At 50.4% G+C, this 27357-nt stretch overlaps 1 protein-coding gene across 1 annotated transcript; it reads right to left on the bottom strand.

The window, feature by feature from the left end:
• On the bottom strand, window positions 1-26529 carry LOC126546204 (neprilysin-1-like). Its single transcript, XM_050194358.3, has 9 exons — window positions 26261-26529; window positions 24997-25205; window positions 23327-23476; window positions 13279-13637; window positions 10781-11081; window positions 7116-7346; window positions 4713-4966; window positions 2033-2356; window positions 1-817 (listed from the first exon to the last, which is right to left on the bottom strand). Exons 1-9 carry the CDS (start codon window positions 26496-26498, stop codon window positions 415-417), a joined length of 2469 nt encoding a protein of 822 aa, XP_050050315.2. The 5' UTR covers window positions 26499-26529; the 3' UTR covers window positions 1-414.
• Between the last annotated feature and the right edge of the window lie 828 nt (window positions 26530-27357).

Genomic DNA, 27357 nt, shown 5'->3' with positions numbered 1-27357 from the left:
TTTCGGGTGGAACAAGAAGGTTATTCAGACGCACCAAATTCTAGAGATACACAGTATCGCATGGCAGGAATCCCGATGCATGCTGTAGAAAGTCACGCACAAGCTTGTCAACAGGGTAACGCGAACGTTCGCGAGATGCACAGTCACAAGACACGCTTTTATAAAAAGAATAACCGCATGATAGAGAGCTACAAGACTTACAAGAGAGTTACAAGGAAAATATAAAAGAAAAATATCAGCCCTGGCAGTGTTAAAGGACGTAAAAGGGGGTGGAGGAATTGCCTTTAGAAGGGCATGGAAGGAGGGGTTAAAACGAACGCGATGAGCGGGCAATGGGCTTCGCACCGCGACGCGGACGCGACGACCCCAGCGGTTACGACACTACGACGACACCGGTTCCCCCCCTCCGCGTCGTCACCAGATGCGGCACTTGACCGCGGCGGCCATCTTGGCGTCGTCGGCGCATCCGAAGGCCTCGGAAAACTCGAGCATGTTGGTGACGGCGACGTTGCAGAGCAGCTCGCCGAGCGTGCGACGCCCGAAGCGCAGGTCGAGCACCTCGCCCAGCTTGCCCACGCTGTGGCAGTGCGCGTAGCAGAAGCTGGCGAACAGGAGCTGGTCGCCCGAAAGGGCGGTGACGTCGCGCAGCGTCTCGCGCCTGCCGCTCTCCAGCTCGTGCGCCTTGTGCGCGAAGAAGGCGAGCCGCAGGCCCGAGCTGACAGTCACGATCCGCCGCAGAAGTTTGCCCGCCGCAGCCGAGTCGTTCACGTGACGCGTCAGCTGACCCAGGAAGCAGCGCTCGCGCATCTCGTACTTCCTGCGAACGGGAACAATTTTCGTTCGCTTTGTTTCCAGATTTGTTTCTGAGGTTACTCTCTCTTTTTTATTTATACTGGCGAACTAGCAACTTTCAGCCGTGAGTCAGCGCTGGCGTGGTGTCGTCCTGCCTTTGTGTCGTAGTCAGATGTGATGCAAAAAACGCTCGTGTAACCGTGCATTGGGTGCAGGTTAAAGAACTGCGGGTGGTCAAAATTAATCCAGAGTCCCCACTACGGTGTGCCTCAATCATATCGTTATTTTGACATGTAAAATTACAGAATTTTTTTAAATTCAGTCTGGTTTGTTCACGGTGCAGGTAAACATGCTCGTTGTTGTGTACCTGAATCTAACTATTGTGGTTTCCTTTTTCTTTCAGAAGGGATAAGCTTGGCCAAGAGGTACTGGTCAAACATCAGTTATACTATAAGCGGAAGGCGCAACATATGCAGCATACAAAAGGAGCACCACTGCTATAGCAGAGAAAAAAGAAAAAACTGATCGCCCGTGCACATTGCTGGTCATTACACAGCATGCACAAATACGCATTACTAAACACCCGTACAGTTATTCTTCTGACAGCGCAATTAGGTAAGCGAACGTATTAAAATGCGAAAACATACGCAAATAGGGAAGGTTCATTCTCCATCGATTTGGCAACTAGGACTAGCCATATTGACGACTTTTATTCCACAGCTATACGAATTGTTGTAGTATCCCCTCCCCCCCCCCCCCCCTAGCCCCTTTGCTCCACTTAGTCTGGCGAAATAAAATCACTCTCATTGTTTTTGAAACACACGGAACTATTATGCGAGTCAAAAAACAACACGTTCACTGCGTTACTAGATGAGTTACGGAAGTGTATACCATCGGCATAAATGAAAGCGCGTACAGGAAAGGAATAATAATAATAATAATAATAATAATAATAATAATAATAATAATAATAATAATAATAATAATAATTCGATCATACCATAGTCAGGAATGCGGTGGGCAACCGCTCCGAGGCCGGTTTCTGAGCATTGCGAGTACACTGTGCAATACGGTTTGAAGCACGGACGTGATTATCGTTACAAACCCGGGCGAATGCGGAAACGCAAACAAGGCACGCTATAAGTCGCTTATCCACTCGTTCGCGTTTCAACTTATAACCCGCCCATGTAACGGCGAGGCACGGCGAGCGACCGCGGTGGCACCGCGTGCATGCACCGACCTCTGCGTCTCGGGCGACCACCACAGGTTGGGCTTGCCGACGGCGTCGACCAGGGCCCCCTGCCGGTCGAACGCGCGCGTCAGCTCGCGGCCCACGATGGCGCCCAGCGCGCCGAAGTTGACGGGGGCGGGCGCCCCGCGGCTGTACACGGGACGCGCCAGAACGTCCACGTTCAGCCGCAACTCGTTGGCGGCCGCCTCGTAGGCGACCTCGAAGCGCAGCAGGTCCTCCTCGTCGGTTTCGCCGCGGACGCCGCCCGACGACGACGACGACAGCGAGCCGTTGGCGGTAAGCGGCGGGTCCACGCCGGGGCCCAGAGCGTGCCTGCGTGGATGCAGCCGCGATCGCGTCATCTCAGCGCGTCTGAGAGCGCTCTAAAGTAACCCTGTCGGTTCTTCGTTCTGACGGCAGATTCTTCGATTTGTTCGCGCAAGAAACGCAATGCCTTTAGAGAGAGAGAGAGAGAGCAAGGACAGGAGAGGCAGGAAGGTCAACCAGACGAGCACCCGGTTTGCTACCCTACACTGGGGGTGGGGGAAAGGGGAAAAGAAAGAGGAAAAGAGGGAGGGAGTGAGCACTGACTGAGTGCGCGTGAGAGGATGTACAGGGACAATATATAAACGGTCTTTTAAGCCGGTGCACTATTGTACTAGTATTGTACTAGTGCACGAATCGCTTTTCGTGCCAGTGACGGGTGTGGCCACGGTCCGAGTATCTTTGACTCGGGGAACGGTCTTGAGTCCAATCGGTTTAAAATTGTCCGCAGAGAGAGGCGTTGTACGTCGGGGCGAGGGCAGGTACACAAATAAGTGCTCTATGGTTTCCTCGCACCCATAGGAGTCGCACACCGGGCTCTCGACCATTCTCATACGATAGGAGTATATAGGCGTTCGTGAACGCCACTCCCAGCCACAAGTGGAACAGCAAGGTTGTTTCGCCGCGGGAAAGGCTAGATGGCAGTTGTAGCGGCGGCGTGGGGTCCAGTTTATGCAATCGGCGATTGAACGCACTTGGAACTCCAGAGAGCTTGTGACTTTTTGCGTGCAAGCAGGTGAAGTTCCCTGGCAGCGTCCGACCTTGCCAAAGGTGTTGGACGCGTCTGGGTGTCTTCGTGGGCAGACTGGGCAGCCTTGTCAGCAAGGTTGCTGCCGACGATGTAATTCCTTTGAGCGAGCTACTATATACGTACGGGGTATTTCACGAAATGCGTTCAAAATTCTTCAGGAATGGGCAAAGAATAGACGAAGTTATTTCCTCTTGATTGCGTTTACCGCGGAGCCAAACATTCGAAAATGACTCGATGACTCGAATTAGGCAACAAATTATGTAAATTAAGCTAATTAACCATTTCTATTAAAATAGCTATGCAATTGATCCCAATGGAAGACTCGAAGCGCGTCATCCGGCGAGCTTCTAGAAATCCAAGAACTTGACGCTGCTACAGCATATAACGAACTCCGGACAACTTCACCAAGTAAAGCGAAACTGAAAACCTGAAGAGCACAACTGCGACGCCCATAGTAGACACACATGAATAACGTGCAACTGCTTGGGCCTCACCGGTGGGCGAGCACCAAGCATGTGTCCTTATCAAGCCACGATCTCGGTCACTTCATGCTCTGCCGACGATGAGGCGCAAGGAGCAAGTCGCGCTCATAGGCGTCTACCAAGAGCGTGACAGTAGCGCTCTTGGGCTGTTGAGTTGCGCTTTTCCGTGTAGAATTGTCCGGGAAAAAAAAACCAGCGTCAACTTCTTGCATTTCTGGGAAGGGTTAGGAGCTCCTCGGATGCATTCCATCGGGATCAATCGCAATTGAAACTATCTTCAAAACCTGCATGGGCCCAAGAATACGGCCCATGCAGATGTCTAAACAGTTACAGGTGTGGCGAAAGAGAAGTATAGAAGAATCAACAGCCACTCACGAACATGTTTACTGTTATTTGATACGCTCTTGTTGCTGTTATAAACTGTTCTTTAGCTGCACGTTTATTGTCTCATTCTTCGCCAAGTGAATAAAAAATAACCCGTCCAAGAGTATTATTTTCTCTTTTCTGGTTTTCACGAAATATTCCATATGTATCGCCACGTTCGAATGTGGGAGACACCTTGTGACAGTCACCTTGACAGTAATGCTTTGTGGTAGTCGTGGAATAAGCCGAAGGGAGCATGTATACTTCGCGTGCAGGGCTGCCACGGTAGAATAAAAGCATCCGTTGTCACGGAAAGTCGAGAACAAACAATAGCGGTTGCCTCTCCGTTGTTTCTACTAAATATCCAGATATTACGCACAAAGCCGAATAAGAGACCAACACACACCCAAACTCAGTTGGAAGCTTGCGTACGTCGTTCCGAGTCCTCTGAAGGACAAGACAACACATATGTGTCTCGTACATCAACTCGGTTGTCCAGGGCATTTACAACGTTCTTAAAACTTAACCAACTCGTCCAGCTATGTTGACCTTTGCCTCCAGCTTTGCGCGCAATAACACAATATCTGATGACCGCACCCAACTAGCCCCAAGCATTTGCTTCATCTATATAAAAGCGTCATGCGAGCAACATACGACGTCATGAGCGCGCGCGGTGCAGACAGGCGTTCGTGTGCATAGCATATACCCGTGGACTCCGAGATTACGCGCGCCGGCAGCTCGCGCAATCTCGGAGGCCATAATGGCGTACCGGAAGGCGAGCCAGTTCTCGAGGAAAGAGGGCGTGAGGTCCGGCAGTCGAGCGTATCGCTCGTACTCGGGCGTGCGCCCGTCGAACACGAAGAACTTGGGCAGCTGCTCGCGCAGGGCCTCCAGCTTGGTGAAGGCGCGTACCCGGGTCTCCGGGTCCATCCACGTGGCCTGGCGGAGCCGTTCCTCCAGGGTGCTCCGTATGCGCTTCACGATGCCCAGCACCTCGAACACGGCGTCCGGCGACAGCAGCACCTGCCCGCGTGCGCCGAGATGCGGTAAACACTCGCTGACACGCCGCACGTTATACGGGAAGTTTAGCAGCTAGACCCTGAACTAGGGATGCCGTTCTGGGAATTGTCAAATTCCGCCGCTGCTGCGTCAAATTCGCCGTCTTATGGTCTGATGGGCTTCTCAGGGCGGCTATGCGCCCTCTCCGAGTGACTGAAAACGCTATGACGGAATGTGAAAGTGTCCAGAATAGGCGCTCCCGAGCTATAGTATATAGCCCGCTATGTGATGACTGGAAGAACGACAAGGATACAGAGATGCAGAAAGGAGACAAGAGCGCCGGTTAATTTGACGACTGGTGTTAACAGCGTTCTTGCCGCGACCGCTCGTTTGAGTGTGAGATCCTTATGACCCATCGGACCATGAGGAACAAGGGGCAGCTGGACCAGGTCGTGTAATGATATACTTTAAAAAAGAAAGACCAGTGGTGTCTATCAAATCGAAAAAGTGGTATACCGGTGAAGCAAGAAACACAGTCGAGTGCGGAAGAGGATTAGACGCGACAAGGAAAACTTATGAAATTATGTATAGAATTATGCGTCCAGTTGAAGCAGCACATGCGCAAGCACGACTGGAGATCTGTAAAAAAAAAAATGTATCTGTCTTCCAGCGAGCTTAATGAGGCACCACACACCAACACTGATCAGTTTATGCAGGCAGTATTAATGCGCTGAAGTTGATGGTTTGATGACTCTCGTCTGGTCGGGTACCTCACGAAAAAGAAAAAGAAAGATAGTGTTAATAAGCATCGGACGTTTCGGCTTCCAAACGCCAGCCTTGTTCGCCAACACTAGTACGAGTTTAAGTACATTTCCCGACCTATAGCATCTTGCGTATGCGGGCGGAAGATTGCCACCGCTGCGATTCGGCGTTTGTTCCGCATACCGTAGTCTAGATATAGCAAGAGACTCGAGAGATCACCGTGTAATCCAGTCGATTTGGCAGTAATGGAAGCCTTGTGCCAGTGAGCTTCATAATTGGAGGCTGACTGGCAATGGAAGACACGTTCTTTTTGAAATCATACGTATGTTGCTTCAAGCGCTTTTAGAAATTGCCGCATTCGCTGATGTAAACGCAGGGTATTCTATATGCACCACCTGGAAACCTTTCCTTCTCTAGCCTGTCGTTCGTATGTGAAGTACACATGCATATGTGAAGTACACATGCACATCACATGTTGGTCAGTTAAGTGTTTGTTAACAAAGCTCCGGTACGGAAGCCGAAACATCTAATACTTAAGAACTTTCGGTAGGCATCCTTTCATTTTCCTGTGATATGAACCATAATTATTTCCTCCTGAACTATATATACTCTCATTCTCGCGACGGTAATGTCTCCCTTACTAATGTTGTAAGCGAAGGTCAAACTTCCCTCTCTTAAATCATCGCACCGAAGCCTCCACGCTGGTATATACGTCAGAGTGATGTCTCGAACTTCATAGCAATTTCACATAATTGGGTCATGGTTGGCACAGAAAAGGTTATAGAAATTTGCCATATAGGGAGCGTGCTGACTCTTTTAGGTTGCCACACCCGTGTCGAGTTTTCTGGCGTTACTCACAAGGTGCATACGTACTTACGGTTCGAAATTATTCTAATTTCTAATTATAAATCAATGTACGAGAACAATACTGTTATCTAAATTATTTAGCTGGTTAGGTGTGCTTGTCTAAAGTTGATTAAAAACCTGTGTAGTTGTCAAGAACATGGCTGCATTTCCCAGAGGTACTCCGGGGTCGTCTCCGAGTAGTTGGGCAGGATAAACTGTGCTTTTTTTTTTTTTCTTTTTACGACGCGGAAAAACGGTCTTCTTAGGCTTTCCAATTCTGGACATGTGATCAAAATGATAAGAGATTTCGTTAGTATGTGACCCCACTTCTGGCACTTTGGCGGTTGTTCCACTTACTAATTCAATATTTACTACGTTATTTAACACTCAACTAACATTTCCTTGACATTTTCTGTTCAAGTTCGCTCTCCACGACCAGAATTAAGGTGGTCAAGTTCAAAATTTCCTTGATGTGGAACTGTGTTCGGGCATTACACGGTTAAAATAGGCTGACGAGAATGACGACTGCCGTGTCACGTGACCGACTCGGGCGCGCGCCGGTTACCTTGGTGACGAACCCCTGCCACTGGGGCCGCAAGAGCCTCTGGGCGAGGGCGCGGCAGTGCGTGTGCACGTCCAACGCCCCACACTGGCCCCGGGGCCAGAGGAACTTGGTCTGGCGCAGCGAGCGGAACTCGTGCGACGTCTGGCAGGCGAGCGTCAGCACCAGCCGCCAGCCCACGTACCACGACGAGCGGCCGTTGGCCACGTTCTCCAGCAGCACCGTCAGCAGGGACTGCGCATGCGCAGGGAGGAGAGAGCCGCGCGGATGTCCGGTAATCACGTCCCAACGGTACGCCCCGCGAGACCGTGTATATACGTATTCTCGGTCGATAACTTCGGGATCACTTTCACTGCGCGCTCGTTGGATAAGGCGGATAGACAATAATACACACCCATCGCTTTTCATGACGCGACTCGCGCGCTTGTCGTTACGTCACACAAAAGTGATAGTACACAGCCCCGAAAGCGATCGATTGAGAAGACGGCTTCAGTAAGATTCTGGGTTTCCGGATGATTCTCGTAAGGACTGGAGAGCAGCGAAGATATTGCGCATTCAAATTTGTAATACGAAATTCCTAATATCAGGGACCTCGTGACCATGCATGTCATCACGTGAACACGGGGGCATCAGCAGCATCACCTTTATTATTGCGAGGGAAAAAAAAGCATGTCGATGCATGGTGGAGCACAGTCTCTGTACTATATTTTTCTGTTTGTTTCCCGTCGGGGCGAAATGCGAAAGACGCTCGTGTACCGTATTTTCGCTGCACGCAAGCTAAATAATAAACCCAGTTGGTCAAATATAATCCGAAGCTCTTATTCCTTCATAACGATTAACTATACTTTAACCTAATCTTATTGTTTTATTTATTTTCCGAGAGCTCTCAAACAATACGCGCCGTTTTGTTGTAGGACGTCTTCGTACGGACTATATCGACCACTCTGATCGCACGACATACGATGCCAATAGTAGAAATAACGATACCACTGCAGTCATTTCGATTATCTACGGGAGTATTTCGGCAATATATTTTTGTTCTTTCGTTTAGGGTCGGGAAACTTCTAATTTAGACTGTGAAACAAGAACTGAAAAAAAAAAAAGGCCTTGAATTTTTCATCGAAAATAAAACTTCGGTAAGAGGGCTCTAAGGGCGCCTTGCATGTATTGTAGTACACAAAATTTCAATAGTTCTTCGTCATTATTAGCCAAAATATTTGTACATGGAAGTACAGCGTCCTACGCCACAGGAATGCAGCCACTACGGTCTCAAAGTGAATTTGTAACCATTTACTAAGAAGCGAATCGCCTCAGTACGGTCCCTAGAATATTCTAGGGACCATAGCCTCAGTCGGCGAGCAAACGCGACTGGCTGGTGTATATACCAGGACTGTATGTACGCCAGACAGCATCCTCAGCCAGACAGCATCCTCAGCCAGACGAGCCAAGATGTCGTAAGCACGGGTTGACTTTCGCCATAAAAGTTTCCGGCAATACAATATGAACCACGGTCGCTGGGACATCAGCGTTATATCACACGTGTGATTGCGAAGGAAAAAAAAAGGCATCTCGACGGTGGATGACAAGGGAACAAAGGAATAAGAAAAGCGTATAGCTTACAAGGAGAACGCCAGGTTATCAGCATTAACAGATCGTATTCAAAACAATGCATGCAAGCAATTTATCTTCCCCGGGGAGCATAATGACGCGGAGACGCTGGCGCCTAGCCAACTTTTCCGGAAGCCAACAACGCCATTTGACCCTATACCGTGTTATGCAATGCGGAAGAAACGTCACTTGAGGAATCTGGAATCTACCGAAGACAGGCACAGCGAGACAGCTATACTTTCTGGAAAGTTTAGCTGAAAAAAAAGAGAAAAAAGAAAGAAAGAAAGAAAGAGAACGAAGAAAAGGAGTGATACCCTTCAAGTGCGGTATCACTCTTCTTAACCAAGTTTTACTGGTCAGCCCGCCTGCAGCCAGCTAATGGCTATTGCAATATCCCTAAAAGTTGAATGACGTGTGGCGAAACGCCCTTATAAGAATTATTCGAATTATTTCTGGAAACTTCCCAGACACTACTTTATTCCCGTTTTATTTTATTTTTTCGCGTTATTTATTTCACTCACTGCAGAGCAGCCAGTGTCGTTTTTGCGACGTCAGACTCCCTAGCCCTCTGTGTTATGTGAAATAAACACCATTCTTTATCCAAAGAGCTGTGCTATAGCAATCGGCCGTGACCTTTCCAGGAAAGCTGCGTCCAAAATAAGCCCGAACGACAGCATGAAACCCGCCGAAAAAATACGAAATAAAGTAAGTTTATAACAGAAAGAGACAGTGGGGAAAAACAAAAGAAGAAAAACCATGCAGGGAGCAAATATATCCGCGTTTCCCACGCAATGAAAGAGGCACGAACACTGCTGTTGCTTTTCTGTGCTAGTCGGAGACCCGTATTCTGGCTCAGTCGTTTTCGCGGATATATATCCCTTTCAGTGAACGCTGATTGGCTATATAAATAGGCCAGCGACAGGAAGCGGCTCGTTGCTCCAACGAATTAAGTTTCTCACCGGACGCTATACGTCAGACAAAAGTTCAATTATCCCTAAAATTCATCCATGTACACAAATACGGCCCTATAGTTAGAACCGTGCGGCCCATATGCACTGACTCCTAATGTACAAAACACTAACCTGGATAATTCTTGAATCTATAGTATCGACCCCCCCCCCCCCCCCCCTCAGATGAAATGAAATTGGCAAGGTTGAGTCTGCTCGGAAGAAAGCTGTTCGTTTAAATCTGCCGTAGATATGGTAGGGACGTTTCACCTTCCTCTAACCTTACTAATCTGAACCTAATCCCTCCCTCTGTCAACTGACGTCACCACATTGAAAGCTTAAACCTCGTCACGCTGTACCCGCTTAGATAAAGAGATTACAGGTAAATAGATTAAGTTAGTTCCCTGAACCTCTCTGTACTCGTAGCTCTCGCGGATATCCCACCCCTCGACCCCCCTTAACAATGGACATTCGAATGCTTTGCCTGGAGATGTTCGTTCATTGCCACTGACCGATTTTTTGTTCGCAATTGATATGTGATGCAATCTCCACGCCTAAAATTACACCAATGGCGCGGCAGGATGCAAAAACAAACAAACAAATAAATAAATAAATAAATAAATAAATAAATAAATAAATAAATAAATAAATAAATAAATAAATAAATAAATAAACTCTTATCTGAGCTGGGCGCAAATTCGGGCTCTATGCTTGGTACAAGCTTCTGGAGTTAAATTCCATAGTTGGCTGCAAGACCATACACTCATTAAAAATTTAAGCCCTTCGGGGCTTATCTTGTCCCACAAAGATAATCGTCATGTGTCTCGCCCGCATTTCCTTTTCTTTAGCGCTGCGAGCCCGGTGACGAACGGAATTGCGCCCGCGTATCGTGCCAGGGGAAAGACGTTCGCTCGCTTAACCTGAAGAACACCAACGCCAAGGCGCGATTGCCACTATAAGAGACACTCAAGTCAAAGATTAGAGTCGCCTACCACTTTCTCTCTCTTTTTTTTTTTTAGTTGCCGCCCGAGTCAAACGCTGGTGCAGTTCGAAAAGCGGCGAAGCCTCCGCGCCCCTGGCTGAATATGTAGGACACAACAGGCGCGCACTCACGTTGAAGTACCGCGGGCTGTGCACCTGCACGGGGTCGAGCCCGTGCACGGTTCCGCCCAGCGGGTGGTACTTGGTGAACGGCCGCAGCCACATCTGGTACGTGGTTCCGGGCAGCACGGTGTATATCCGCGTCCAGGGCACCGCGAGCCGCGTGTCGTCGGCGGGCTGGCGCACGAGGACGCTGTCCACGCTGACCACGGTGTCCACCAGGTCCACGTAGTTGGCCTCGCCGCCCAGCAGGGTCGCCACGGTCGCGATCAGCGACTGGTACGCGCGCCGCGTGGCCGGCCCCAGCACGCTCCTGCGCCGGCGCGGGCCGCCATCTTTCTTTCTCAAAAGAACGTTTCAATGAGAGCGCCATTATTAATGCGAAAGCATTATATGTCCCGTGGGGCAGAAAAGCCGGCGTTGTGCGCAACGAGTGGCATGAAAGACCATCATCAGCGTGAATTAAGGTGAACTAAAGTGAATTAAGGGGAATTAAGGTGAATACAGTTGGATCAAAGTGGATGAAGGTGGATTAACGTGGATGAAGGTGGAATAATAGAGATTAAGGCGGACTAAGGTAAAGTTTCAATTTAAGGTGGCGACTTAGAGAACTCATAATGCTTACGCATTCAAATCAATCACGTAAGGGTATTCAAGTGACGACTTTTTGGATACTTGAGGTACTTTTCGGTCGGCCGGTGCTGTCTAACCTCTTTCACGGCGCCCTTCAACTGCTGCGGGCCCACTCGACAGGTACATGTCCGTAGGAGAATAGCGAGAACGCCCGCTCTTCTATTGCAGCTAATGAATAACTGTATGAGGCCTGAAGTACTCGCCTCTTCAATCGCGCCGTAGGTGATCCCAAGTCGGACCCTAATTCTACAGTGCCAGCGGGACAAAACTGGCTGCGGATGCGAGGCCGTATTTCGTGACGCTTTCGTGGCGTCCGAAGGTGTATACAAGCTGCGGTCGTTCCTACAGCCTGCTTCCGTTACTACAGATTGTAAACGAGGGTGTTTTCAGTAATACTGTTTGTCGCTATACAGTGCTTGAATGCTAATCGCGTGAACGTCGACAGTCATTGTGGGATGGGTCGCGCCGGGAACGCTTTTCGAACACCTGTCTTGTTCTCTGCTCCCCTGTCCGCGCATGCCACAAGTTGGGCGTCGTGAAGCAAGCACGAACCTGTGGGCTATATTGAAGTGATCGCTAAGACGTATCGACTTGTAACAGTGCAGGACGCCCCCGAGTGGCCCACGTGTGCATACTTGTGAAAGCCCTAGAGTGGGTGGTAAAATGTAAAGACCGTTATTATGAAGGTTGGAATCAAACTTGCGATAACATGGCGGTCAGCGGAGAGCATTCTCCCCCGGGTTTTTACTGCGTTCTCACGTGAAGTTTTGCAGAGTTGAACAATCTGAAGACTCAAGTGCGAGCTAGAAGCTGTATAGGAAATCCTTGCAGGCTCTTTTTTTATGGTTTCGCTCTCGGCTGAAGCGATATTCTTTGCGCATGTTTAATATGAGTTTGCATTGACGTATTTTAATCGCTTATAGTAAGCATAAGCAGCAGTACACAGGAGTCAGCAACCTATCACTGGCTGTATAATATGCTACTATATTTCGGAAAGACAGACAAGACCATCTAACGTGAAACCAACTGATCGATTACAAGGCCGCCGTCTGTACGGCTCCAGAAACGCATCTGCCGGTGCTCCGATAAAAGCCCTCGTGAAAACGTTCACGTGTAAATAAATAAATAAATGAATAAATGAATAAATGAATAAATGAATAAATGAATAAATAAATAAATAAATGTGCTCACACTTTACTACGCATAAAAAAAAGTAGCCCGAACGCTTTCCGCTGTTGTAGCTGCGCCCACGCTGGTAGAAATGAGCAAAAGTGGGGTGTTTTTTTTTTAATTGCGATTTATTTATTTATTTTATTCATTTGTTTGTCTTTTGGGAAGAGGGGAGTAAATGCGCTAGCAATGCTGTCACGCGAAAAGTGACCTTGAACTTAACAGGTTTCGCATGATAACATCTCGGTGCTCTTCGTTAACTCTTGTCCTCAAGTGTCGTATTTCAACACAATATAAGAGATTGCTTCATCAAAAGGACGGGCGAGGTTACGACGGGCATGTCACTGTCACCAGATAACTTCATCTTCGTCCGCGCACGCAGTAGAAATGAAAGGTCACATAATGTCAAGTATGCAGGACAGTGCGTACCCGTTCACATCGGCGACTTCAGACACGGAACAATGTCGCGGATCTGCAGAATCGGCGACGCGGTAGCAAGGGGACAGTGCGCGCTCCCGCGGGATCATCTCTGTGCTCCGCGCGTTTACAACCTAAACGACTTTCTTTTTGTTCATTATCCTGTACTCCGCCGGTCTTTCGCCCGACAAGCGATTTCGCATCCGAAATCGCGCCAGTGTGAACGGGTCCGTCCGTCGCCGCGCAACCGGACGAACGAGGAAGAGGGGGCGGGTTCCCGTCTCGCTCACGCGTCGGGCACGACGGGCTGCAGCACGACGGTGCGCCCTCCCGCGCGGTCGTCGGCCGGCGCGAACCGGTAGCGGAACGCGATGGCCAGGTTCCAGCGGATGTCCAGCTCCAGCAGGTGGTCGAAGAACTCGGGCCGCTCCGGCGCGTACGGCTCGGGCCACCGGCTGTTGTGCAGCCGGAAGAAGGCGCGCAGGTCGTGCAGGCTCTGGCCCCCGCGCGACAGCGAGCCCACGCAGGAGCGGTACAGCGCCACCACCTTGTCGATCTGCGACTGGTTGCGGCGGGGGATGGCCGACGTCTCGAGCGCCAGCATCAGGCGCTTGCGCACCTCGCGCTCGGCCTCCGTTAGGACGCTGACCTGCGGCCGCGCGGGTGGGACGCGTACACACCTTTCTTTCTGCCCGTGTGCGTACGATTCGACTGCGCGCTTAAATAATTGCTGACATAACGTTATAGACATACGGTGTATGTACATGCTGCTACGTGCCGATAATGTCGATATATATATATATATATATATATATATATATATATATATATATATATATATATATATAGGTGGACTTACAGACTGTGTACAGATAAAGTCAAGATGGCTGACAAAAAAACATTCGTGCACCATTCTATCAGATGTCTTTGACAAAGAAATCTGACATTTGATGCCTTTGTTTGGATAGGTGGACCCATAAAAACGTAGGCCAGCCTTTCTGAGGTACTTTATCGCTGTTTATGGAACTTCTTTATCACAATTTTGCAACATCGAAATTCAGCTCCCCATTTTTTTTTCTAGCACCGACTCCAATATATCCGTCCCCAAATTTTCAGGCCGAACACACTGGCTTTAGGTGTGCTATTTCCGTACAGACGCGCGTTAACAAACCAACAATCCGATTTAGTTCCTCGCCGCAGAGCGATGCAGCAAATGCGAGTGCTCAGTGTAAGGGTGGCTCCTCCACTCACTAGGTGCGCTTGCAGTGAAGACCGCTTCGGCGAGAGATCTCGCTACACGAGCATGCGCAAGCTTGGGGCATGTTTACCGAGGATGAATTTTATCGCAGTTTCGCCCATCTACTTGTCCCCGTCTGCGACTGATGAGCAATAAAAACGACAGTTGGGAGACGGCCGATCAGATATATAACACAACCATAACAATTGCAAGCGCAATGCAGTAAGTCATTAATTTGATCGGCGTTAATGTACACGTTTGAGCGCACTAACATCTGCTGTGCTGTAATAACTATCCATTACAGACATAAGACTTAGAAAGCGCGTTACCTGGTTCCATAAGGAACTGACCATGCTGACCACAGAAAAATAAGTATATATATCGCAAGGTTGTGCGTGTATTTTTTCGAGCATTGCAGGCCGCGCACGTACTGAATCAGGATTGACTGAGCACGCTTGCAATGGTGGAGCGGAAGCGAGGCCAGGAAATGCAAAGGAAAGAAAGAAATAACACTCCATCGACGAGAGACATTGTAACACCCCTTTGAGCCTTCCATCAGCCCCGGTGCGCTATAGACAGCCTAAAGCTGCATGACGGCTTGGAAGTATATTCCGCGCACAATGTCATGGAAATTATTCCAACAAAAAAAAAAAGGAAAAAGGATTGATGGATGCGACGTTGTTGCGATCTGCACTCATGCGCCTTTTCGGCAGAGAGTCCATCTACGCACTTGGGATATATCAGTTCATTGCAAATAATGGATATCTCTTCACAACTTCATTAAACGGTCTTAGCTAGGGCACGTGAAACGAGCCAGTCATGCTGTCTGTCGGCTTCACAGCGTCGACACTTTAGCGCCAAAATCGCGCGTCTCTCTGCCTCATTAAAAACAAAGAGAGAGAGAGAAGGCAAAATGGGGTTTGTCAGAAAGAGCGAAGAACCAACGCTGTTGGGGTCTCGGTGCTGACGCCCGTTATTGCCAATGGGTCGCAAGCCCCAAGGGTAGCGTTGGCCTGGCGGCCTGGGGCACTGGAAGCATCCGAAGGTCCCGGCAAAGCAAGAGTAGACTGGTAACAGAACAACTTGTTTATTCTAACATAGCAAAAGAGCGGCCGGTCAGGTCGACCGAAGTGGAGAGACGGGAGAGCACGTAACTCAACAGAAGAAATCGGAGCCTCTCTCCTGGCGTCCGGGGGCAGCTGCTCTTATACTCTCGGCGTCGCGGGCCAGAAGGAAGGTCACGGGATGAGCCCACGCGACGGCGGAGCATGAGCCCACGACGGCGCGCACGGTCGAGCCGAGAGACATGGTGAGCCGAGTGTAGTGACGCATCGCCAACCCGCCGACGGACAGACCTCCTGGCACCTCACTTGGGGAGCTCCGCTCCCCGGCTGCCGCGCTTTGACAAGCGTGGGCACACACACACACACGCACATACGAAGACACGTGGCACTGAAACACGCCTGGACACGCTTGGCGGGGAGGCGTTGCGGCGGCGTCGAACGGGCCAAAATGTCCGCCGCTTTGAACGAAGCCCCGGCGTCCGTTGCATCCGCGCCGGCATTACCGCGCGTTGTAGGCGAAACGTAACAGACCGCCCCGCCGGGGGAAGGAGATCCCGATGGTCAGGGGACTGCATCCGCTGTCCGGAGGGATGTCGCTCGATGATGCTCATAACGGAAGTCGGGCGTCCTTTGGCGTTTCTTGAGCGCAGCGCACAGAGAAGGCCTCGTTCTCACGTTCAGGTGCACACAGGACACTGCAAAGTGACTTCGGGAGAGTTGACATTTTTGTTCTCGTTTCCGGCAAGCGTTAGAACTACGCCGAAAGTCAACCGCTCAGTCAGCAAGCACGGCACAACCCTCACTAAGCCCTGCCAGGCTCTTTCCCCTTTTATACTGCTGCCTAGTTCCTTACAGTAGTTTAGCAGCACTCAGAACGCGTCCACAAATCGGAAAATTGCACTAGAAAGCACATCATCACTTTGAAACACTACACAAAAGCAATAGGTTAAAAATCCTGCCTCAGGAAGAAAAACATCAGTAACAAGCAATTTTGAGGCTGATTCCCACGTTAGGGGCTTCGACTTAAGCCATCGGCGTTACCGTTGAGACTCCCCTTTTTGTAACGCACCTCAAAGGAATATTGTTGCAAAGCGAGGCTCCAGCGCGGGAGGCGGCCATTTTTGGGAGAGATGGTCTGCAGCCATTGGAGAGGGCAGTGATCCGTCTCAATGATAAACCTCGAGCCAGCTAGGTAACATGACAATTTCTGAACGGCCCACACGATACACGCACACTCTTTCTCGGTGGCGCTATACGCCTGCTCACGACTCGTCAGCTTACGACTAGCATACAGGACGGGGTGTTCTACTTCTCCATTTTCCCGTTGGCACAGTACAACGCCCATGCCTCGCTCACTAGCATCACACTGAACAACGAACCCTTTTGTGTAGTCGGGCGATCGTAGCACAGGCTGGCTTGTTAGGGCGCTCTTTAGGGCGCTAAAAGCTCTTTCCTTTGTCTCATCCCAGACGACTGTTTGCGGCTCTGTCTTTCTTAGAGCATCCGTTAGGGGAGCCGCGATATCAGAGTACCTGGGGATGTACCTCTGATAGTAGCCGGCGACACCTAAGAACGACCGAATATCGGTCTTCGTGCGCGGTTGCGGGAAGTCTCGCACAGCGGCCACCTTTATTTCAGAGGGGCGGCGACGACCCCGACCAATCACGTGTCCGAGGTAGACAACCTCGGCCTGTGCTAACTGGCACTTGGGAGCCTTGACTGTCAAGCCCGCATCGCGCAGGCGGGTTAGCACTGCCCGCAAGTGCGCCATATGCTCAGGCCAGGATGCGGAGAATATCGCTACGTCGTCTAGATACGGTAAAGCGAATTCTTGCTGTCCCCGCAACACTTTATCCATGAGGCTTGAAAAGCAGTATGGCGCGTTCTTCAAACCAAAACTCAAAACTTTAGGACGGAATGTCCCCATTGGTGAAATGAACGCCGCATACCTACTAGCCTCTTCTGTAAGTGGAACCTGCCAATAACCCCTGACAAGATCTAGGGTGGAAATAAACTGAGCGCTACTCACTCTCTCAAGGCGCTCCTCGATGTTAGGGATCGGATAAATTTGATCCTTAGTGATGGAATTAAGCCTGCGGTAGTCGACGCAAGGACGAGGTTCCTTGCCCGGTACCTCAACTAAAATCAAAGGGGAGGTATAATCACTCTCACCCGCCTCAATAACACCGAGCTGTAGCATTTTCTTTACCTCAGCCTCCATAATATCGCTCTGGCGGGGTGACACCCGGTACGCCTTGGATCGTACTGGCTCTGGGGAGGTAAGTTCTATGTCATGAGTAAGGACAGAAGTCCTACCAGGCCTCTCAGAGAACAGACCTTGAAACTCTTGTAAGAGCTGGTGTAGTTCGGTTTTCTGCTCAGGCGACAGCGATGCTTTACTTATTAAGTCACTAATGACTTGATCGGTGTCTTTCCTGTTCGTCACTGAGCCTAGTCCCGGAAGCTCGACCGGAAGCTCTTCGGGAACGTTTACCATCATGCACACCACTGCTTCCCGTTGCTTATAGGGTTTGAGCAGATTACAGTGGTAAACTTGCTGTGCTTTCCGCTTTCCTGGCAGACTCACCACGTAGTTAACGTCCGACAGTTTTTGAACAATCCGTGCTGGGCCCTCCCACTGCACGTCGAGTTTGTTCTTTAGCGATGTGCGCAATATCATGACCTCATCGCCCACCTCAAAACGACGGGCCCTGGCTGTCCGATCATAATAAACCTTGGCCCTCTGCTGGGCCTCTGCCATTGCTTCACCTGACAACTCCTGTGCCCTTCTTAAGCGTTCGAGGAGCTTAAGCACGTACTCTACCACGACTGGGTCGTCGCCCCTGCCTTCCCATGATTCTCGAAGCATGCGAAGCGGAGATCGCAGCGAGCGACCGTACACCAGCTCAGCTGGCGAAAACCCCGTAGCCGCATGCGGCGCGGTCCTTAATGCAAACATCACTCCAGGCAGACACAGCTCCCAGTCAGTTTGATGTTCAAAACACAATGCTCTCAACACGCGCTTCATGACGGAGTGGAGCTTCTCAACGGAATTCGACTGGGGGTGGTGCACTGAGCTGTGTAACAGCCTTACCCCGCACCTTTCGAGAAAGGCTGTCGTCAAAGCGCTAGTAAACACTGTACCCTGATCTGACTGGATTTCTGCAGGAAAACCAACTCGCGCAAATATGGACAGTAGTGCATTGACTATCTCAACTGAGCTGAGTTCTTTAAGCGGCACTGCTTCAGGGAACTTTGTCGCTGGGCAGATCACAGTCAAAATGTGTCGGTACCCCGTGGCTGTTACCGGCAGAGGTCCCACTGTATCAATAACGAGCCGTCTAAAAGGCTCCGTAATGATAGGTACCAACTTCAACGGCGCCCTCGATTTGTCCCCTGGCTTGCCCACCCGCTGACAGGTGTCGCATGTCTTCACAAAGTGGTCTGCGTCCCGAAAACACCCTGGCCAATAGTACTCTTGCAAGAGACGGTCCTTAGTTTTCTTAACTCCTAGGTGTCCGGACCACGAACCCCCATGCGACAAGCGCAACAGATCCTGACGATAGCATTGAGGCACGATCAGCTGATCGAACTCCACTCCCCTGCGGTCTAGATACTTCCGGTACAGGACCCCACCTCTTTCCACAAAGCGAGCATTTTTCTTGGCGATACCTTCCTTGACAATGCAGCGTATGTTTTCTAGGCTGCCATCCTTCTTTTGCTCGGCTATCAAAGCCGACCGGCTGACTTTTAGCAACCTGTTAAGTCCGTCTGACGTAGGCGCGATGAGCAAATCTGGAGACAGCTCTTCTAACTTTCCCGTGTCGGGATTTTCCTCTCCAGTATCTGGTGCCTTTAACGCTACAGGCTCAATTTTATTCAGCTCGGGCGTGCTCTGAATACCAGCTTGCTGCGCCTCTGACCCTTTCTCATCGTTCAACAACGTCGGCCCCGCAACTACCGCCTTTGCAGCGAGCTCCCGAACCTTCGATCTGGTTAAGGCCTGAACGCTAGCCTCACCAAACAAAAGCCCCTTCTCGCGCAGGAGGTGATCGGACCTGTTCGAAAATAGGTACGGGTACTGGGGGGGCAGCATAGATGACACTGCGGCCTCCGTCTCAAGTGCTCCGAAAGGTCCTTCAATAAGCACTTTTGCTACCGGCAGACACACGCTATGAGCTTCCACTGCTTGCTTGATCCATGCGCACTCGCCCGTGAACATATCGGGTTCTACGTAAGAGGGGTGAACGACATCCATCGTAGCTGCGGTATCGCGAAGCACTCGGCACTCTTTCCCGTTCACGAGGAGGTCTCGCATGTAAGGCTCGAGAAGCTTCATGTTCTCGTCAGTGCTGCATAAAGACAAAAACACGACTTTTGTTTTTGTTTCTGGACACTGCGCCGAAAAGTGACCCGGCTTCTGGCACGTATAACAAACGCGCGCTTGCCTCGTCTCGAACCGCTTTCTGCGTTCGGCTTCGGTTGCCGCCGTCTCCTTACGTTCGGTCGGACTGCTTTCACTTGCATCCGAACTACGTGTGTCCCCCTTTGCTCTCATGGGTGTGAACTTCGGCCTCTCAAACTTGGAGCCAAATTCACCCTTTTGACCGTCCTTAGCTCCGCGAGCCCGACGCGTCACAAACTTCTCGGCTAACTCAGCGGCTCTAGCCACCGTACTAACGTCTGGCCTATCCAAGACCCAGTACCGCACGTTCTCAGGTAACCGACTATAAAACTGTTCTAGCCCGAAACACTGCAGAACTTTCTCGTGGTCACCAAACGCTTTCTCTTCTTTGAGCCACTCCTGCATGTTTGACATAAGCCTGTACGCAAACTCTGTATATGACTCACTTTTGCCTTTCTCATTTTCCCGAAACTTCCGACGGAACGCCTCCGCTGACAGCCGGTACTTTTTTAGCAGACTCGATTTCACTTTGTCGAAATCCTCTGCCTCCTCTCTCTCCAAGCGAGCGACTACGTCGGCCGCCTCGCCGGGTAACAAAGTGAGCAAGCGCTGTGGCCACGTTTCCCGAGAGAACCCCTGCTTCTCGCACGTTCGCTCAAAGTTAACCAGGAACAAACCAATGTCCTCTCCAAGCTTAAACGGCCGCATCAGGTCAGTCATTTTGAACAATACTCGTTCTCCTGCACCGTGTGCCTGACTTCCATTACGAGCGCGTTCCATCTCTAACTCGAGACGCTTCATTTCCAAAGCGTGTTGACGGTCGCGCTCTTCTTTTTCTTTCTCTTTTTGTTCTTTTAGTTCGCGCTCCTGTTTCTCTTTTTGCTCTTTAAGTTCGCGCTCCTGTTTCTCTTTTTGCTCTTTAAGTTCGCGCTCCTGTCTTTTTGCCGTCTCCCTCTCCTCAATGGTCTCAAGGCATTCCGACAGCTCGTCATCCTCAGCTTCTAACTCAAGAATAGCCCTTAGCAGTTCTGGTTTTCTGAGTTTGTCTGAGACATCCAGACCCAACTCTCTTGCAAGCTCCAGGAATTTCGGTTTGCGCAACGACTTCAAATCCATGGCTGCTCTGAATGCTGCTTTCTCTACTGCCTACTATTGTCTTGCCGCAAACTAACCCGGCAGCAACGACAACCACAATTACCAGCTCTGTTTCTGACACTAACAAAAGCCTGGCAAAACTCAGAAGAAGAAAGTCCCGCACTCACCAAACCTCGCAGCCAAGAATTCAGCGCAGTCGTTCCGCTGCAGGCAACCAGTCATCACACAGGGCTCGTTGCACTGCTCCCGGATGGTCGTTGTGCTGCTCAGCATACAGTCAACCGCATCTCTTCGCTGCTGGCCTCCGTTGTCGCGATCTCACCGCTGGCACCAGTTGTTGGGGTCTCGGTGCTGACGCCCGTTATTGCCAATGGGTCGCAAGCCCCAAGGGTAGCGTTGGCCTGGCGGCCTGGGGCACTGGAAGCATCCGAAGGTCCCGGCAAAGCAAGAGTAGACTGGTAACAGAACAACTTGTTTATTCTAACATAGCAAAAGAGCGGCCGGTCAGGTCGACCGAAGTGGAGAGACGGGAGAGCACGTAACTCAACAGAAGAAATCGGCGCCTCTCTCCTGGCGTCCGGGGGCAGCTGCTCTTATACTCTCGGCGTCGCGGGCCAGAAGGAAGGTCACGGGATGAGCCCACGCGACGGCGGAGCATGAGCCCACGACGGCGCGCACGGTCGAGCCGAGAGACATGGTGAGCCGAGTGTAGTGACGCATCGCCAACCCGCCGACGGACAGACCTCCTGGCACCTCACTTGGGGAGCTCCGCTCCCCGGCTGCCGCGCTTTGACAAGCGTGGGCACACACACACACACGCACATACGAAGACACGTGGCACTGAAACACGCCTGGACACGCTTGGCGGGGAGGCGTTGCGGCGGCGTCGAACGGGCCAAAATGTCCGCCGCTTTGAACGAAGCCCCGGCGTCCGTTGCATCCGCGCCGGCATTACCGCGCGTCGTAGGCGAAACGTAACAACGCCAATACCCCTTACCCCCCCCCCTCCCCCAATATCAGAGCTAAGCCCCTATACAATTTTTTTTAACACTTAGACTTCCCTCACCCTACTCTACGCTGACAAAGGTAGAGGCTTGGGCGTGTTGCTAATTCATCGTGACATAAGCATAGCGCGAAAGACGGGGACAAGATAGAAGCTGTGTGCCTTTCTATCCCGTTTCCGTCTTTCGCGCTGTGCTTTCTATGCGTCAGCCTAACTTATGCAGGCTTCCTTGTAAATATTGAAAAAAAAAATTATCATGCTTATTGTCAGAGCTAATACTACGCCATTTGCTGGGCGTCTTCGGTAACGGGCAACGAGGGATGAACGAGAAAACGGGGTAGACTTCTCTCATCTTGAGAGTCGCCCCCTGGCGCGTTCTCTCAAGTTCTGAGTCAGCGGCATCCGGCATCGTGCGCAGCGTCTCCCAATTGCCTTGGAGAAACGGACTCGATGGATTATGCCGACAACGTACTGCCGATATTTAGCACCCGTTCTTTAGATGGGTGGGGTGCTAGCGCATGAAGCTCTCTCAAGTCGTTTTAGATAATCTATGAAATCTATGTAGCTTTCTCGTGTTTTAATGTCTACGGGCTTGTGGGGTTGCACCTTTTGTGGACTGTTGTCTATAGGCTTCCTGAAAACGACCCATGGGACCTTAAAAAAAATACCTGTAATAGCATGGCTTTGGCACCAACTTTGTATACAGAAAATCTATGGATTTTTCAAGGGTAAGTAACCTTTCGATAAGCAGACTGAATTCTAAAGGCAGTATGCATGTATGGAACACTTTATGCAAGGGATTAACAGAGGTTGACCAGGAATGTCGCTATGGTAAATGTTTCGACGAGGAGACTTGGCTTCATCAGGGCAGTCAGGTCAGCAAGCGCTCTCCTCGGCAGCGTTTATGTACGCGTAGCTCATCACTCCTCCCCTCTCCTCCAAATAGTGGAGGAAGAGAAGTAGGTATGTAGACTGTTCAAAAGAGAAACATCTGGTATACCACAACTAAATCAACCCCTCCCCCCTTTCTTTTTCATGAGTCGACTTCCCTCACCATACTCTACGCATCAGCTTTCTCTCTTCATCCTCCCTCACTGAGAGTGGGGGGTGGGTGAAGGCGGAGTGAGTAAACTATGCACACAGGGCCGTGCACTGTTATGAGAGACGCCTCAATATCATTCAAGCCTGCATACATAACCTCAATATTTCTTCCATACACTTTACGGGAGAAATGTACCTTACACAACTCAAATAATGATGACGTCGATATACGAAATAATAGTTTTCCGGAATTTTGCGCTTGACATCAGCTGGCATGAGCTCTTGAATACTTATGAAGCGTTTCCCCTAAAGGTGGCCGACCCTGCATGCAAACTCTGCTAAGGAAAACATTCGCTGCCCCGACGAAGGCAACTCCTCTCGTCGAAACCTTGGCCGCAGCGACATTCCTCGTTCAACCACCGTTGCATCTCTTCAAGCCACCGTCTACCCGCGAACTTCTGTCCTGTTCGGCTCTCTGCAAGGGATGACGTACTTGGTACTTGTCATCCCGCAGCGGGTGCCTTCTCTTCCAGCCCTCGCAGACATACTCGTAGAAGTTGGCGCAGGGCGACGTCTCGTGGCTCAGCGAGAGAAGCAGCGTGCGTGACACTTGGTTGCACGACGGCGAAGAGCACGGCTGCTCCTGCAGGCCGAAACGATAAGGTCGCTGCACACGTACAGTCTTGATCGCACTAACACCTCGGGAAGCAACCCTTTTGCTGCTTACGAAGCGACGGAAGAGATGGGTACACAGTTCAGTCGCGTACGGTGCGTGAAATACAAGCGGCCACGTCAAAAAAGAAAGAAAAAAGGTTAGCAAGCATGGCATACAAAATAGGAAACAGCCAACCTGAAAAACGGTTGCGTCGGTTTTAATGTAGTAATTGGCGATCTCTTTCCAGAGCTGTCCTTGATCGTTTGCATGTACTGGCACGAATAGGGATACCAGTACCTGCTGTATCCTGAGCACTGACAACATATCCTGGGAGTCAGTGTTATAAATTTTCCTCTGTTTATCAGTGAAGGCACGACTTCTCGCAGACGGCCCTTTGAATGCTTCTCAGTCAACCGGCAGAACGAGTCCCGCAGAATTCTTTCCAGCTGAGCAACCATATGCTACTAAGGGCTCGCTATCCATATACACTATCGTTTCTTCCCTATAGATCCCCTACCACGAAACTATATGTTATAACTGTTATGACTGCTACCGGGCGGGAACGGCCAGGACCATAATAACGCTCACACAAGAAAGGGAACACTTCAGTGACAGCCGCTCCGGCGCGTGCGATGACGTCAGTCTCGCGCCACGGCGAACGCGGTTTTTCTGTCTTCGTTGTCGTTTTCACTTAGCAGCACCATATGACTGAACCCATCAAGGTCGTATTGGACTACTATGAGCCCGGTTTGAATAGCATATGATAATGCGGATCCCTCACACTCTGGGAATCGGAGGACACGAAGCTTACTTGTGTTACATCTTAAATGTCATGTAGACGCCATGTTTACACCTCTTGCAAAGACAAGTCGGTTGCACCTCCCAATCGAGATTTCGGTAAACGTCTTTCGGGGTCGCATTGAACTATATGAACACCATTTACGGCGTGAGCCAAATTATTTTATACGTTAATGTCACAGCTGCTCTTAGTGTGAACGCGCTACGGCACACGCTTTCTCCCGCGCTACGGAACTCTCCTCGCCGCGACGCAAGTGTCCTTCGTCATGTAAAAAGAAAAAAAAAAGAAAAAGAAAACTTGTTTTATCTAGGGACAATACCTTAACGCAGCTCCGACAAACACAGCATACATCTGTGAAACCCCCCGCTGCATCTAATCAGCGAGACAAAAGACACGAAACCCAGATAATGTAGGCGAAATAGGCAAAACTATGGTCTACCTTAGCGACCGTAATGCGCGCTATCAGGATAGCCCAACCAACCCCTTTGAGTGCACTGCGTCCAGGATGCGCGCCCGCGTTACCAGGTCACCAGCTTCGATTACAATGTATCCGGGATCGGTCCGGTTTTGATTGCATCGTCTCTGGTAACGGCACAGTTTATACCCGTGGGCAGAGGCAAAGAACGCTGCTTCGCTTTAACTAATCGTTTAGTCGACGTTTCAAAGGTTGTCCGACGATGCGTGCACGCTGGTGTGGTGACCCACATACCTGTAAGGCGGGCACGTGTTCGACGCTGTGCGGTTCGCCGCCGACGTCGCCGGCGGCCGAGGCGAGGCCGGACGCGCCGCGCACTCCGGCCCGAGCGATGAGCGCCAGCGCCACGAGCACGACCAAGGCGGCGCCGGCCACGCACGTACCGTACACGGCGCCTTCGTTGAGGCGCCCCAGCGAAGGCTGGCTCCAGCCGGACAGCCGCTCTGCGTGCGCGCATGCGCGTCGCAAAGGTGCGCGCGTTCATAGATCCATTACGCGTTCATCCGACTTGTCCATCATGCTTGCGTGTGTGTGCGTGCGCCAATTGTACGCAGGTGCGATTGGCAGTGAATTCGGTCGAAAGGACTGTATACGAGTGCATATGGATTCTAGCAACAGAGGGAATCTTAGCAACTCTTTGCAGGACTAACCATATACGCTCTAAAAAATGTTTGCACCCTCTGGGAGCTTGTTCCCGGACAATATATCGTCGTCCACCTTGCTTGAGGTTTCTTTCTTTTGAGAACGCTACGGTCGACATACTTTCCTTCAGGAATGCTTTGTCACGCTGCTAACGCACATGCCGTTCGTGACCTGGAAGTACCGTACACGCAGCGTTAAGGAAAGGAATGGTACACAAGATATGATGATTATTATTATTATTACGATTATCTGGGGACAAGATAAGCACCAAAGGGTGCAAACTTTTCTTAGGGGTGTGCTCCTGCCAAATTTGACTCCTTTTGAGAGTCTTCGTACACCTCCGCAGTACTCCGGAGTAATCTCATTCCCATTGGGCACACCGTTTGTTTTTTTGACAAAAATAATGTTCTTGCAGCCTTTGAAATACCGCGCACTTCGCGCCTGCCTCCAGACCCAACGAACCCATGCTCCGCTGTAGCTGTAGTATTCAGTTCAAGCAGCGCACAGGTAGTGCGGAGGCACGAGTTTAAATGAAAAGGGACAAGCAACGTTCCCTACCTGAACATCTGCTCAAAGCGCTTGGCGATTAAAGCTGTTTGGCACGCGCGTTTCTAACAAAATTCACCGCGAAATGCCTCTAAATTTTCTCGCAACTGCTCTAACAACAGAGCTACGGCGATTCCACTGCCCCGCATGTACCCTCTCTTCAGTGTTATAGCCCATTTAGCCATGAGACGCTCTGAAATGGTTGGCCCACACGCTAATCCTTCCTGTTCCGCGGCGACGATTCTGTCGGGTCACTAAGACAAAAAACCTGCAGTGACACTTGAACAAGCACGTGCTGAAGAACGCTCACTGCGTGCCGTGTTGACGAAGCTGGCCGCCTGCGCGGACGCCCTCCGGGATGCGCTCAGCACCGAGTCCATCACGCGATCTCTGCGCTCGCGAAACGCAGAGGGCCGCTGTTCAAGTTGCAAAGCCTGCTGAGAATGCTGCGGCTGCGGGGACTGCTGCCGTGGTTCTTCAGTCGGCTGCTGGCCCTGCTGGGGCCCCCGACTCTGTGGGTGTTCCCGACCCTGAAGATGCTGCTGCATGTCTCGTAGGAGATTCGAACGGGTTTGCCTCCACCAGACACGTCACGAACGCGAGCTGTGATGCGCGTGCTCTCGTGCTGGTGCTGCTGCTGCCCTTTAACAATAGCACATCATGATGATGATCTCCAGATCATGACGCATATACCCACAAAGGGGGGTTGGCCAATGTTACACATATAGTATTTAAAAAGAAGCGATTATCGTAAGTGCGGCTCAGCTGGCAACACGTACAGCAAACGAGCCGCGGGGCCGTAGCCACGCGATGTCTGCGTCGACGATCATGTTTCTTCGTATAGACATTGCCATTCCAGTGCAGCATAACATCAATATTTGTCTTACTCTGTGGACATAAGGTGATGTACAGCACCATCGTCAACTGTTTGTATGGTACAATGACAGGTCAGAACGATATCTCAGATTTTCTATCATAATAAATGCTTCTCTTTCACAATTGCTGATGTTATCACGCCTTGCATATTGCTTGTACTTAGATTTAGGTGCACGTTAAAGAACACCAGGTGGTATAAATTTCCGGAGTCCCCCGCTACGGCGTGCCTCATAATCAGATCGTGGTTTTGGCACGTAAAACCCCCTAATTTAATTAAAATTTTTGTTTTTTATTGGTTGTTTGTTTTTCCTCTGCACAAATGGCACATACCCACCGTGGGGGATCGGCCAAGAATTGGGCGGTTTGGAGAAAACGGATAAAAAAAATGCTCAGAAAAATTATAGGGGAACATATGTATTCTGCTGGATGTGCAAATTGGAACAGCCATCATGCTAACGTGAATAAAAAATAGGTAATTAATTATTATAATTGACTGTTTCAGGAAGGCAGCCGATTGGTGTCAGGAATAAA

The sequence above is a fragment of the Dermacentor andersoni genome, chromosome 3 (assembly GCF_023375885.2).
Source record: "Dermacentor andersoni chromosome 3, qqDerAnde1_hic_scaffold, whole genome shotgun sequence".
NCBI lineage: Eukaryota > Metazoa > Arthropoda > Arachnida > Ixodida > Ixodidae > Dermacentor > Dermacentor andersoni.
Note: the sequence above shows the minus strand (reverse complement) of the source record. Positions and strands in the feature narration are given on the sequence as shown.